General features: G+C 31.2%; 1 protein-coding gene across 1 annotated transcript in view; it reads left to right on the top strand.

Moving 5' to 3' along the window:
* Positions 1-1,097: 1,097 nt before the first annotated feature.
* The window catches only part of SerT (Serotonin transporter), a 62,703-nt gene continuing 48,063 nt past the window's right edge, over positions 1,098-15,737 (top strand). The window contains exons 1-2 of the mRNA XM_074115434.1: positions 1,098-1,239; positions 13,377-13,575. Of these exons, the coding sequence (XP_073971535.1) occupies positions 13,377-13,575 (199 nt within the window). The 5' untranslated portion in view covers positions 1,098-1,239. The remainder of the gene's footprint in view (positions 1,240-13,376; positions 13,576-15,737) is intronic.

The raw sequence follows: 15,737 nt of genomic DNA, 5'->3' as shown, positions 1-15,737 counted from the left end.
AAAAGTAAATCGACAACTAAATATTGCTGAAGAAAAATACTATATTTATATAATATACAGCCAAAGGATGCAGAAACGAAGTGTTCCATATATAGAGTGATCTGATTAAGCAAAATCACCATTTTTAGCAAAAACAACCAATAAAATTAATGAAAGGTAAATTTCCTAAGAAGAAACAATTATTTGGGATTAGCGAACCCTTAGTCAGTCTCATTTCCACATAACAATCAATTACTCGCACACATTTATCATTTTAAAGACATCTATAATAGTGCCAAAACACTAATACTTAAAGCAACCTCAGTAAATTTTTTAGGTCTCAGAGGCTTTATAACGTACAGTCTACCACTACCTTTTCAATTTGCATCATAAAAAAGGTTTATACCCAAGTTCAGGAAAATGGTTACTACATATTAAAACGAATTTTGCAGATGTGTTTGAAAGGATTTTTAAAGTCAACAATGAAACTGTAAACTGAATAATGGAATTGAAGTCGAATTACATTATGATAGGTTGTGTGTAACCTATCAATCTGATGCGAATTATTTGTTAGAAGTCAGCATATGATGAAATGTAACGTTTCATTACTGAACAATGTACAATAATACACTTATGAAGCCCTGCTGAAAATGTGGTTAGGTCCGCAGTACTGAAGGTAGCACTATAATTTGATATACTTTTTTATTTTTATTTCATCCGAAGTAGCACGCATGTTTTTTATATCCCTAACCAGTTTTAGACTTTAATCTGTCATCAGCGGTAGGTTTATCAGTTTAATGTAGAAACTTCGAGACTTCATCAATGTTTCCGTCTCAATCCATACATCCGTACATGTTAAAATTCGCAAACAAGTTTCCGATTAAAACTGTATTTCGAAAACTTTAAACGATTCTCAAGTAATTCCTAATTGCTACTTCTCCAGTACAGATAAAGTACAAAAGTTTAAATGTACACATCAAAAATTGCTTTTAAAAATTTAGTATGGTTTAATATTTGTAAACGTATAGCTCACTTGCAGGACACTCCAACCAGTTAAGTAGTATTGGTGGAGCGTACAGGCGTAGCGTAGGATATATCATTCAACAGGTGGACGGCTAGAGTACGCAGGTGTGAGAAGGACGCTCTTGCCGCCCCACCACCCGCCTCCGACGGGATGAAGGCATAAGCTGTGGCCGCCTCTCTCTCAGTCAGTCACCATCGTCCGACCTCCGCCACAATACACCCATGACACAGTAGCAAGTAAGTATTTACCTGAAATCACGTCAACTTTTTTTTTAAAAAAAATATTTAAAAGAGCAAAAGAAAAGCAAACATCTGTAAAAAAAACACAAAAAATATTTGTGAATTTAGTAAATTAATACAATGTATTTTAATCTTCCGCATAATTAATTTAATGTTAAATATTTTTCTGGAATCTACACTTATAAAATCTTGGCCTCATCATACAAAATGAAACATTTAGCGGAAATAATAATAGTATAAACAAGTACAACTACCATACTGAATTAATTACATCTAGCTATCCACTTAATAGAAAACAGATATTACGAACTTATTTCATATGAAAGTGAAGGCAAACTTTTTCTACGAGTAAACAGGGAATAAATCATATAATAAACTATAAACATAAAAAGCTTTAATAAAATAATCTTAAAATTAATTTTTTTTAAAGCAAATATAGTATGATTTATTACTGTTTATGAATTATGATGGAATTTAAATGAATGGATCTTAAAAAGTGATGATTTTTTTAAGAGTAATTTTTAAAACAATTTCTTTAATGCGTTTAGCTTAACGAATAAGTTACAGGTTTTGGGTAAGTTGGTTACTGGTTCTTCGTTTTGGTTTACTTTTCTTATTACTATATAATCAAGAAATAGTAATATGAACTCAGAATATTTCAAAATATTAGGAAAAATGGGCATCAAAATAGTTTTTCTTTCAATATTTTACAATAAAAACTGGGCATAAAATCCTATATGACTTTCTTTTACTGTCACAAGCACTAATTTCTGTTTTTCTTCCCAAGTTAACGATTTTAAAGTATTTAACAGCTTTTGACTGCACACAAGTGGGAAAAAGAAAAACCGAAAGAAGTTTTCTTTGCCGGAACCTACTACATTTTCAAGAAGAAAAAAAAAAGTTTTATCCGTACTTAATATTTTCTCTAATAAAATCCGATTTCGTATTTTTATATATTTTCGAAGTGAACCATGAGAGATGTTTTTTTTTTGGTAAAAAAAATTCAACATTCACCTCGGATAAATCAATCTCTTAACATTGCTTATTATTTATTATTTAGCAAAAGCGGATCTGTCGTTATTCATCATTATCCAAAAACTTGTACCTGTTTTTGGTTCTAGAATAAAAGAGGTTATTAGGTACTAACTAAATCTTTTTGATTACTCAAGCAGTTAGCCAGCAAAATTTAATGAAATCAATGAATGAACATTATTTAAGCTGCTTTCGAGAAGATTTCAAAAAAGCTTATCCTATAAAGTAGCACTTTCTATTTCCCAATTTTCACAACTTTGGAGATGAGAGATGTATAATGTTACTACTCTATGTAGTGAAATACATTATTTATAAGAAATACAATAGAAAGAGGGGGTTTTAGGCAAATCATTGGACTACCTGTAAGACAAAACACGAAAAACAAAAATTTAAACAATTAAAGTCACTCCTCCAGCTGAAGAATATCGTCCTAAATATAACTATTGTAGCAAATCTACCAAACAGAACATCCGAGTTTCAGCTTTCAGCAATTTGCCTTTTTGGGGTATTTATTTAAATCAAATTTCGTAAATTTGATTCACAATCGTATTTCTTCCTTACACGGCCAGCATGAGGAAAAAAAAGATACTCGATTGCAAAGATTAATAATAACCTAATGCAATTTCTTCAACAATGGTTGACTGACTGCTCTGCTATCTTACAATTATGTCTGCGTATTTGTCACTTGCACTGAGTAGAGCGGGTCAAAATTTGCAGGTGGATTGTTGCTAGAAACAGATTACATGTTTCCGAGGAGATAAAAGTTCTCCTTCTTGTGATTGTCGCATCTAGGAAGTTATACGAATTCTCTCAGCAATTGGAGACTAGGCAGCCTGATCAATCAATCAAGTAGTAATTTGGAACAATAATAAAAGAAAAGTATTTACCTCTAATTTAAACAATTTATCATACATTTAGTCAAACAAAAGAATTTATGTAATTGACTCGAACAAGTTAATAAAAAAGTTACTTAAATACTTGAAATATAAAATGTATTTTTAAGTTACTATAGAATAACAGTGTCTAATCTACCACGGGAACCAATTCCTCTACACATTATTGTAATATATAATTTTTACTCCTTAACAGCCAGCATCTTTCGTTAAATACTAAATTACACAGTAACCAATTTTTATTTACAATTTTATGTAGGTTGAAATATGTCACCGGAAGGAAGTAATTTTGTTTGCGTGTACTAGACTTGTTTTTATTATTTCAGCAGCAGACGCATAAAAAATTATTACAACCGATTGTACACTGACTACACCGCACATATACGTCGTCCTTGATAAGTTAGAAATCCTGATGTAGAATAAAAGTTTCTATTAATATTAATTGGCTACAATTTAAAATAACCTCGTAATGAAAAGGATTTTAGACATACTAAAGTCTTCCTAAAGCAATCAATTTTTCAAAGCGAATGATCTTTACATGAGTTGGTGCCAAAAAGCATTACTTCAAGGATCAAGAGATTTTCTTGCAATTCTGAATTTTAGTAAAATGTAGATATACTGCAATTCCAAAAGTATTGTATTTTGATGCAGTCAGTGGACCAAATGTAAGCAAATCCGTTGAAATGGTTACAGATAAAGCGAAAAAAGTTAAGCTAACCGTTTCACATTTTTTATTTTTTCAAATTTGGTTGGACAGCAATTTATCTGACCCTCGCCAATATAAGTATTGCACCCACACAAGAAACTAAAACGACATTTTAGAATGAAAGTTTACGGAAAATATTTATAGCCTTTTCGAGAAAATGTATTTTTTTTTTTAAGTGAAAAAAAACTGTAAAATTATTCGATTGCGCGTTTTTTGTTCACTAATTTTCTTTCTTTTATATATGGAAAAGTAATCTATTTTATGTCACGTTAAAACGTGCTCGACTGAAAATTCGGTATATCGGATTCTTTTTAGCACCATTTTACGCAGAATTTTTTTCGAGAATATTAAACATGAATATAAGAGAAACAATCTTCCACCAATTAGTTACTCTAGAATATTGGTAATTTACTTTACTGGACTGAATTGATGGTGTTATTTGATAAATTAGGATGAATATATCTCTAACAAAAGTCACTGTTACGGACTCAATTATGTATTCGTTTATTCAAGACTGTTGGTCTTGGAATTATGCTCTACGTGTTAAACTGGATTTAAAACAAAACAAAACAAAAATAGACAGACCCTAATGAGGAAGGAATGGTACACATAAGTAATGTAAAACTTGTATATTATTAAATCTTAGTAATAGTACTCATCTTTAAAAACCAGTACAGCACAGTTTTAACATAAACATACCTAACACATAACACTTTACTCTTTTTACTCTTATAAAATAATTATAATATCCATAGCGAAAAGATGCGGTTTTTTTCTGATCTTACAAATCAATAAAATCACCTATTTTCTCGAGGCACTACAACTAATGAAGCGAGAAAACTTTTTATTTAAAGTTTAAGCGAAGTGTTCAGTATTCTATTAAAATCACTTTTTATATTGAATTCATTAATGAGATTTTTTTTGTGAACTCATTCTTGGTAACTAAACCAATTACAAATCAAGTTGACCCATCCTGCCGTTTTGAGTTCGCTGATCACAAAATAGAAAAGAAATCATAAGAAATGGAATGATTGGTTTTTTTTTTGTTTTTTTTTTGGCGCATCAACAGCTGAGGTCATTAGCGCCCGGAGCTTTTTCCAGTGCACTGCCGGCCTCCGGACAGTGTTCACTCGTTACAGACAACACTGTCCATCACCGGACAGTGAGCTGTAAGAAGCTCCTAGGAAGAGAAAATCTAAGGGTCAGCTGCTGGATTCGAACCCGGGACCTCCGCGTGGGAGTCCAGTATGCTAACCTCATAGCTAATCCCTTCCCTAGAATGATTGGTTTTGCAATCCGCCTTTCGTCTAAACTGACAATATGGTTGACATTGATAGAGGTAGATGTATTTAACACACACAAAAAAAAAAAACAAAAATAATAGGCAAATTTTTCATATTCATACCTCAAATAAAGTCCCAAGCCAATAACTAGAATCGTACTCAGAATTTTCTCAACTGCCCTTAAACTTTGCGGTCCGCTGATCAGAAGAGCACTGATGTTAGATTAAATCTGTAAAAAAACGCAATATTTTGTCATATTAATAATTTTTAATTCTTTATAGACCGCATTATTTTAAAAATTTGTAATACTCTCTTTTTTGAAACCTGAAGTGCATTATTTATAATGCACACGCTTCAGCGTAACTACTACAAATTACAATTCAACGGTTGTTCTTTAAAACTTCTCTTTTCTGTCTTGTTTCACAAGAATTATAAGTACATGGTGGCTAAAAATTTAATCGTATTATTTTTTTTCCCCCCACACTAGCAGATTATATCGCAGTTTTGGTCTAACTGATAATACTCGTATTATTCAGTCTCATACTATAATGACAGAATTACCTTGATGTAATTTTATTTGGTGCAATGTATGTAGATTTTTTTAGATTTTAAACGGGCGGGACGGGACCCTTGCCCCAGGGCACCGCAGCCACAAGAGGCTTATTGTGCCTTCCCTCTAAGTCTAGTAGATGAAACCTCCCCTTCTAAGAAGGTTGAGGGCTTTTCCTACCAGTTCCTTCTCCGCTATAATCTCCTTTGGTCTCAAAGGCCCAAAGATGTCGTAGCGCAATCGAATAAAAGGTGAGAGGCCGTTTCCTCCTCTTCCTGGCACAATCTGCACAACGGTTCCGAGCTAATAAGCCCTAATTTGTGCAGGTGCTTTCTGAACCTACAATGCCCTGTGAATAGGCCCGTGATCAGAGTGATCTGATTTCTGCCCAAGCCCAAAGTCTCTTTGGTTCTATGTTTGCACAGCAAGGGCATAACACTCCTGCTGTGTTTGACCCCAGGAAGCATCACCCAGTTCTTTTCGTTCCAGATCCAAACTCTGAGAGCCTCACGAACTGCACCCGTGGTGATCCCCAGGACAGGCTCCGAGCCAATGAAAGGAGTGCTGGCTCCATTCCTGGCCAGTAGATCGGCTGTTTCATTCCCCTTAATCCCCACATCAATTCTAACCGTACTTTATTGTGCCGAGCCAGTAGTTCTGGTGCAATGTGTGTAACGAATGCTTTGAAAAAAAAACACCACACGATATGAGAAAAAGCTCTGAATTAAGGAAATACTCAAAATTATGGGAAAAATATCAATTTTCCAGTTCACTAAACAAATAAAACATTATGAAATATAATCTCTTTTAGCTAGTACGGTTTTTATCCTCAAGAAAGCAAATAACGATACTGTAATAAGAAATTCTGATCAACTATTAACCATTGCTTTTTTATTTTACTCATTGGTCCAAATTTCCTTCAATTAATCTTCTGTTCAGCACTTTCCCTCTACCATTCCTCCATATAATTCCGTTTCATTTTAATAATTCAAGTATTACTTTCTGTAAAACTTATAGTCGAAATATGGATACAAGTATACAGATCTAATGTTACTAGAGACTAAAATTTATTATGAACCTAAGGTTGGCTTTCACGACGGAATAATATACTGGGAAGGCAAAGCATTAAGCATAAACACATATACCACCATATTGTTGTTATTATTTTATATAGAGGAGGGAACAATCCTCACACCCTCTCCTTTTCACCCATCATAAAAAATACTTCAATGAATTTAATAAAAGAAATTTTTACAAATGTAAAATATTTTCCTTATTAAAAGTATCTTCTTAAACTGTTTCGAGCAATTTGAGTTCATTTACTCTAAATTGAGATAAAAATATTTAATATTTGCGACATTTTTTAAGAATGAATTTAATAAAAAAAACAGCATACTTGAAATTCAGTCCCAACTTTCGCTGATCTCCCTTCATGATTGACACAGAATGATTACAGATACATCTGCTGATGTTAGGAAAGGATGACTCATCATTGAACAAATTCTTTGGATGATTCTTATGATTACATTTATGGTAGCAAAAACCTGTAAAAATATTTGAGGTATTATATTCTCAAACAAATGAATACTTAAAGAGAGGTATTTCTTCCCAAATAAAACATGGATAAAATGAATATCATTCAGGAATGGCTGAAAATGCTAGCAACACACACACACACTCACAGGAATACCTTACTAAAGACAAAAATAACGATAAGTTGATACTTTTCAAGAACACTGTTATCAAACCCCTTTGGAAAATAAACAAATAATTTATATTCAATGTTTTCTTTACGGTTTTCTTTTTTTAAATTTAAATGTTTTAATTTTATCCTAAAAGAGCAGATTGTTATTTGAAATTTGGACGCAATTTAAAATAAACATTTAAGAAGGAATTGACTTAGTGCTTAGTGTAGAGTTTCTTACATCTCTTTGCCCGGTGATGAACAGTGATGTCTTTAGAACTGTCCGGAGGCTGCCATAACACTGAAAAAGAGACTATATCAAAAGTAGATTTAAATTGACAAAAAGTTTGAAGAACAGTCACGGTATAATGGTTAAAACAGGCGAAAATGCCTGTAAGAATTAGATATATGAAAGCATTTCAGTGAACAAGAAAGTTGCGAGACTAACCGTAAATCCTGCTATGCTTTTGCGATTTCCACGAAAATAGTTCCTATGGTTTTTTAAAGTTCGTATAATAGTATTCCACCTCTATTTGAAACATCTGGTATGAGCCAATTCTAGAAAAGGATTGTAGTACACTTCCCTTTAAGGTGCCATTTTGTAATACGGTCTTACACCGGGATAGGATTAAAAGAATCAGATTTGACGCAATAATTCTGAATTTAAATAAAATTTATTTATCAGAAGTATAACTTTACTGAATATGTATATATTTCGGTTGTTTGCCAATTTTCGGGAAATATTTGCAACGATCTTCTAACCTTGTATTATACATAAATTAAATATACATATATTAAATAAATGGAAAACCTATCAATATTGTTTGAACATATAACTGGAAAAAAAATTCATTTTAGAGCAGTTTTTGTGGTAGAAGTGATATTAAGTCATTTTTGTGTACTATATTCATTTTTAATTATTCAACTTCAATTTCAATAGAAAACATTAACAAAATTCCACATCAATTATTTACTACCAAAAGTAATTTATGATTAATTTCATCTCTACTTGATTAAATTGAATCTCACCAATATTAAAGTTAAGATAATATCTACGTAGGTAGTAAATAACGTGACTGTTCCGAATGCTAGTATACCACTAATAAATTTGCTTAGATTCAAATGAAACTTGAAAATCCAATACTCAAATGTAAGTTTAACCTAATATTATCAAACTGTTAATTTTCCTACAAGAAGTTAGTAAATTAATTCCACCAAATTTTACTAATAATCTTATTATTAAGCAATATGATATTCTATTAAACTTACATATTCCACACACATTGAAAGTTTCCAGAGATTATGTCCTTTTCGACATCAGTTATTGATTCGCTAAAAATTTCACAGTGCTGAAATCATATTAAAAACTTGAGAAATCTAAATTTCAAGCTTAGAGAAAGAATTAAATCGTAGACTTGTACACAAAAAATTATTTCTTGCATATAAAAAAAGCTTTTATCAAAGCAGCAATTTTCTGAAAATCTAAAAAAGTTGAAAATCCATAGATGAAATGATGGAAAAATGGGTGAAAAACAGTTTTTTTATCTATAAATAATACTTTTAACCCACTTTAAATAAAATATGTTTCAGGAGAGCTTACAATATACTGAAATAACATTCCAGAAGAGAACCTAACTTCTTCCTACTACAAAAGTCCATTTAATCGTATTTTCCAGGAAAAATGTTACAAACTATGATTGTACGTGAGAATCAATGTTTAATAGAACGATGAGGAAAAAAAAGTGGGAAAATCCACTTAGTTAAGTGGTACTTTTGGTTGATGGATTTCCATCAGTAATATTTAAGAGGAAAAAATCAAAACTCGAAGAGATTAGTTTCACGAAAATGGCTTAAAAATATCTTCATTATTCATGGACCAACTGACTTCTCTCTAAAAACCACCTAAAAAATTAATTTTTCTACAAAAATATTACAAATATATGATATAGGTCAACGAATCCATAATTTATTCTAGAAATTTAAAGCTGTATTGACTTACTCAAAAGTTAAGTAAAATGTTGAAAGACCTAACGGTATCTTTCCATTTAGTGACATCTTCCCATTACATGAAGTATCGTTTTTTTTTTTAAAGAATTATAATTATAATTACCGCTAAAAAGACTTGACAATTCTTACAGATAGTGATGACTACCAAATCTCACAAGTGGTACGTTAGGCATTCCGGTGGAAAAATAAACTACTCCTGGTTTATAGAGTTTATTTAGAGATAACCGTACTCTATTATGAACAGTCTTAATTATGTGGGATTTTGCAGCCATTACATTTACTAGTTATGTATACTGCAACTACCTTGATTCCAACTTGTTAGACAGAATCAGTTTATCTTTGGGCTGTAGGTATATTTACAAGTAACAATTCCTAAGGCATTTTAAACAATAAAGTATTTAACACTAAACCACTTTCGTTTACAATAAACTTATAGTGATGGTTAAATTTGAGTAGTCAGTAACTTTAGGCGAATTTGTTTGTTACGTGTTTATTGTTAAAGCCGCAATAACTTCCTTGGATTGTTACTTTTAGTAATCCTGGTTTGCTTAGATTTCTTGGATGGAACAAAGTGCATATTGTATTTTAGAACGTTGTAAGTGAAATATAAAATAAAAAAGCAAAGAAATTTTAAATCTAAATTGAGACCAAGTAGCTGTCAGTTTTCTGACTAGTTTAGGACTTTAATTCATCATCAGAGGTACATTAACTAGTAGAGATTAAATGAAGTCGCAATAACTACACTAAACTAATCATTCTACTTCTGTTGATGGATGAAATTCGAAACCAGTTAGGGATATAATGAATATACGGTGCTACGACGGGGGTCACATCTAAGATACACAGCATTACGATTTTCTTTTGATTTAGAGTACTTATGTTGATTTGAACTTTTATTCGAAATTCTTTCAGAAAAATTCTAATAAAAGCTGAAGCAAAAGTAAGTTCCTAACTAATTAAAAATTCTCTAAATTTGCAAAAAGTTTAAATACAATAGACTTATAATATTCTATTCGTTTCTAAAACAATAAAACGATTAAATTAAATTATTACATTTTTTAATAACAAATAAAATTAAAAACAAAAAAATACTTCGTTGATCATATTTCGTTGATTTTTGCACTGGCCATGTTTCTTTTATTGTAAGTAAAATAACAGCCTGGAAAACCCTTTGGTTAACTAATTTAATTATCTCATAAAACTTATTGAAGTTCAAGAACACAATGGTACTTTTTTCCCCCTACTTTATCTTTGGTTAATAATCACACCTGAAAGGACTAAAGTAAAGTTGTTTCTTCTTGAGATACGAAATAAGTTTAAAACACATTTCAAACTCATCTAGTATTTGTTGTAAAAGAGTTTTTATCTTAAAGAAAGTGTGTTATCAGAATAAGGTAAGTGAAGTGTGAAAGAAAGATATGTTTTACTTGCTTTTGTTTCTGAAACTACAGAACAATACAAATTGGAAATAAGACCTAGTTTGAATATTGCATAAATATTTCTGAGGTGTCCTAACTTTACAAAAGATCTTATAACGGAGTGAAAATAACTTTATTTAGGCTTCTTTTGAGGAAAAATTCTAGTGTGAAACACTTTCCTTACTTTCCTTTTTTTCTAATTTTCAAGTTGGAGGTGACAAAGTTTATTCATATTCTATTTGCTCCAAATTTTCAGTAAAATATTAAGTTCACTCCTAAATTTGTATGCCGTCCCTAGAAAAGTTTAAACTTAAATCTTCTTTTACTAAGAAGTTTGTCAGTACTTTGTACAGCCTAGCATTGTCATAAAGTAGTATATTTTCTCTGTTAATCAATATCGATAATCCATTGGTTATTACAAGTAAATTTTAAAGTTTAAAGAAGGCGTGTAAATTGAAATTGTAGCGGAAAGCTTGGGCAGGGACTTAGTGCTAGTTGCTCAAAAATGGCTGTTAATTGGGCAGTCAAGCATAATTTTTGACAAGTTTTCTGGTCAAGAATTGCCTTCGACAGCTGTTACCTGAAGAGCAGAATCGTAGAGAAAGGACTCCTTCATACAGCGGTTCCAGGCATATATTTTAATAATTATACCACCCTCTTTAAATTTATCTACATCCACCTGAATAAGTGTAAAAAACAGTTTTTCCCTTTCTTTTTGATTAATTTCGTAGGAGGCGATTATAAGTAGCAACGAATTTACAGTATTAAAGGATTGTGTAAATTGATTGATTCTTTCAAACTCCGAAAAAAGCAAACACTGAAAGTAAAGAGGTAATACTTACTCTTAAGAACGTAAGAAACACTAACTGATGAACAGTAAAATTTCCTGCTGAGATTTAAGAAAGATAGAGAACGCTAAGGTCTTAAGTACATTAATTCAGGTTATAATAAAATTCAAAAATGGTCCACTTCCTTGTTTGTTTTGAATTTTACCAAATAAATGCCTTATTATAAGCGATTTTTTCTTATTTTTAGAAAAGTTAACACTTTAATACTAATCTATATTCCTACGCAGAAATGGAGTAACTCATTTCCTATAAAAAGTAATAATTAAAATTTTACAATAATTTTACCTGAAGAAAATGTAAAGTTTCCTTTATTTTGCTCTTCAAATTGGCCAAGGACTATTCTTTATATTATTCTTAATAATCTCCGAAACAAAAATCACCCTAGTCACAATTTTTTTGAGAAGAGTTTGTCAAACTACAAAAATTTACCTTCACATTAGTGTAAAGACAAATAAATGTTAATGATATAGAATATAAGCGATAGTTTCTTAATTAAATAACTTCTGACATTTAGTTGTAAAAATATTTGTCTATGTAGTGTTGTAGAATAGCGTTTCAAGTTTAGGGCAAAAAAGGGTCTTAGAGGATATGTTGGCTGAAAGGCTTAAAATCCCTAAACGATTTATTTGTGAGGTCACGGTAAGCTTCAGTATTTGTGCAGATTGGGAGTGTGTGGACAATTTTTACGAGTAACTATCGTAAAGATTGTGTAGAGATTTGCTACGGCTTCGCAAAACCCGATGTTTCTAATGTATATTTATGAATGTTAGGGTGTGAACGCAATAAAAAGTTATAGTGGCTGTTAAGATATCCGTTGAGATGATGCCAAGATTCGTGAAAAACATAAACACCACTTCCTCTGATAGGATGACGAAGTTTTTTTTATAAAAATGAAATCTTTTTCTAGCCTAGAATATGTGTACAATGTCAATGCTTGTGATTGATAACCCACAGGCTACAATGAACTAGAAGATATACATTGCACAACTTTTAAAAACATAGACAGCTTTGAGACCAAAAGAGTAGTGAAAATACGACTGAAAATTAGATTCTGGATTAATCTAGAAAGCATTGAACAGTCTTTCTAGATAAACATTTGCCCACACATAAACTGTAGTTGTTTGGAATAAGGTTGAAATTTTTAAAAGATATCACACCTTAATAATAGTTAAAAGCAATTGATTCAATCAGATTGTTTCAGTAGTCTTCTAAGGTCTTGAAGCCTTAATTGAACCAGATGGTATGTTCCCTCAAATAGGATGCCTAGAAACGTAATGGTGGATGAGATAGCAAAAGAGTTCTGCCTTAGTCCTAATTACGATTGACAGATACTTTCCTGGCAGACCCTACACAGTTTAGGCACTATGGCATTTGCCAGGAAAGTTCTTTTTCAACGATAATTAATTATTCGGCCCTGAAGAGTGATGAAGCTGGAACTGTAGCACGGCGGTTCATATGTAGGTCAACATCTTCTTGATAGAATGAATTACCATCAAATAATGGTATCGTGAACTCCTGACAGAGAAGAAGAAGAAACCTAGACAAGGTGGTTCAGTGATCTTAGTACTTATCAGGGCTGTTACTTTAGGTAGTATGCAGAATATAGCGTTGGGGGAGCTTAGAGTACCTCTTAATTATCTCCTAATTCTAGTTATTTATAATTTCTAGAAAGATTCATTTTCCTACTAAGGAACTAGTTGTGTTTGATTACAGATGCGAGACGATAGGTGGGAGGATGAGGAGGAGGAGGCTGGCGGAGGAGGCGGCAGCGGAAATGGGGGTGCGGTCGTTTTACAGGCGGCCAGGGACACCTGGTCGAAAAAAGTGGAATTCCTCCTAGCCGTTATCGGATTTGCTGTTGATCTTGGCAATGTGTGGCGGTTTCCTTACATCTGTTACCAGAATGGTGGAGGTAAGTCTTCATTTATCTAAAACAGCATAACATACGTATACTTACACCTGAAGGAGCCAGCTTCTTCTTTAGAGATCTTGATACTCCATGTCTCTTCAAGTAACATGAACTTACTTTAATTCTGAGTTCCCAAACGAACTAACCTGAAACAAATAAACGCAAATATTAACTAATGCATTTATGTAACATATATAAACTTAAATATAGATATATATAGTCAAGTTTAACGTAATCTTTTAAGCTCTATTTTATCAATTCACCGAAATAAATGAACTACAGAGAAACAACAAAAGATATTTAATGAAAATATAATTAAGACATTTTCGCTTTTGGAACTAGTTTCATTCTCTACGCAACAGAATGAACAATCATCAGTATGACTTATTCAGTGAGTTCCTAGCAATACAAAGTTCTCGACTCATTCTGTTTGGAGAACTAAGCGCCCTTAGTAACTTAATGGATTACTGCAGCTACTGGAATTAATTACAGCTGTACAGTCATAATAATTACAAGATTAGCTACAGTTAATCTGCCACGCGCGAAGCAGCACATTGCATTTAAATATTTTTTCTATTCACTTAAGAAAAAATCATGATATTCTGGGTTTAAATAGCCATTTAAAACCTTTAAACATTCCATAAATAAATAAACTAACCGCTGATAAAAAAAATAATCAAGTTGCGTACTTTATTTTCGAATCAACTTCAAGAAATCGTTTAAAATAAAATCAGAAAATCTTTTAGTTCTGAATTTGAATCCCAAACCAATATTAACAGCCTCTTTCTCTTATTTATTTTTACGCTCTCATTTAATACTTTTCCACCTTTGCGATCATCTTTTAATTTTTCTTCTTCTTCCTATTCTTATTTTTTAGCAGAAACACTTATATTAAATATTTTTCAATACTTTATTATTTAAGTAAACTTTGTTTCTATACTTAGTGATTCTTATTAAATTGTTCAGTTTATTGGACCGACCAAAGATCGAAAATATTATTAGACTATTAACAATGGTTACAGATTTTTCAACTATGACAAAAATAATTTGTGATCGAGAACAAATAAAAATTAGAAATATAATGAGAATCTTTTCGAACTGAATCAACTCAAGCAAACGAAAATTGGAGGCTATCTGGAGATTTTTTTTAAGTGACTGCTATATGATTTCTTTTTTTTGGAATCATGTTAAAGTTTATTTCTTCAGTTGGTTTTAATTTGAAATGATCTAAGAATACATGAGAGACCATTAAGTAATGCATTCGTTACCTTATTAGCAATTAAAAAGTTTCAAAAAAAATACTAGTATTTAAGTTTTTTGTCCTACATCAGGTACTTAAGTTAGTTTACAATTTTTATTCTTAGCACTTAGCATTGTTTACAATTTTATTCTCATTCAATACTACTTTTGGGATAAAAGCACTTTTCGGAAATTATATTTATTTAAAATAACACGTGTTGTATCAAACTAGACAAATTACATATTTTCATATACTCAAATGCAAATATAAAATACAATTTTTGGAATTGGTAAAAAAGAAGATACTTAAAAAGATTAACCATACATGTTCTAGATACTATAAAAATATTTGCTACAACAAAATAAATTAAGGAGTAGCGGTTTTATGAAAGTGAAGAAACTTTATATTTACATTATATAAATTAATGTACGAAAAATTGTGTTAATGTTTAAATTTTTCTTTTTTTTTTAAGTATTATCTTTTTAACATTAGGCACTTATATTTTCTGATTCTTATCTTAAAATGCTGTGGAAATATACGAAAATTTTCATCTTAGAAAAGTTTTTTTTTATAATAAAAAAGCTTCACTTTCATTCTTAAAAGAATTTCTGTAATGACTCTTAGGCTATAAACTCGAAAGAGCTAAATCTAGAAGAGAAAATAACATTTTGCAAGGAGAATAATGGGTAGTGTAAGGGAGGGCCAGTTGATAACAGAGATGATTAAAGAGTTTATGCACGAGTATACCTGTTGTCTCATTCATTAAACCATCCAGTTGGATCTAATTATCTAAAAACTACCTTAAAAGCAGAAGACATTTGAAAAATGGAGATATAAATTTGAGATACAAAACGGAATAAATACAGTAAACCTCTACGATAATTATATAATTTTTAACTACATTTTTTGTAAATCAATGTTTATT

This window comes from Rhodnius prolixus, unplaced genomic scaffold, assembly GCF_049639745.1.
Source record: "Rhodnius prolixus isolate KJV_2025 unplaced genomic scaffold, Rpr scaffold_13, whole genome shotgun sequence".
Classification (NCBI taxonomy): Eukaryota; Metazoa; Arthropoda; class Insecta; order Hemiptera; family Reduviidae; genus Rhodnius; species Rhodnius prolixus.
The sequence above is the reverse complement of the archived record's forward strand: the minus strand, read 5'-3'. Positions and strand labels throughout refer to the sequence as shown.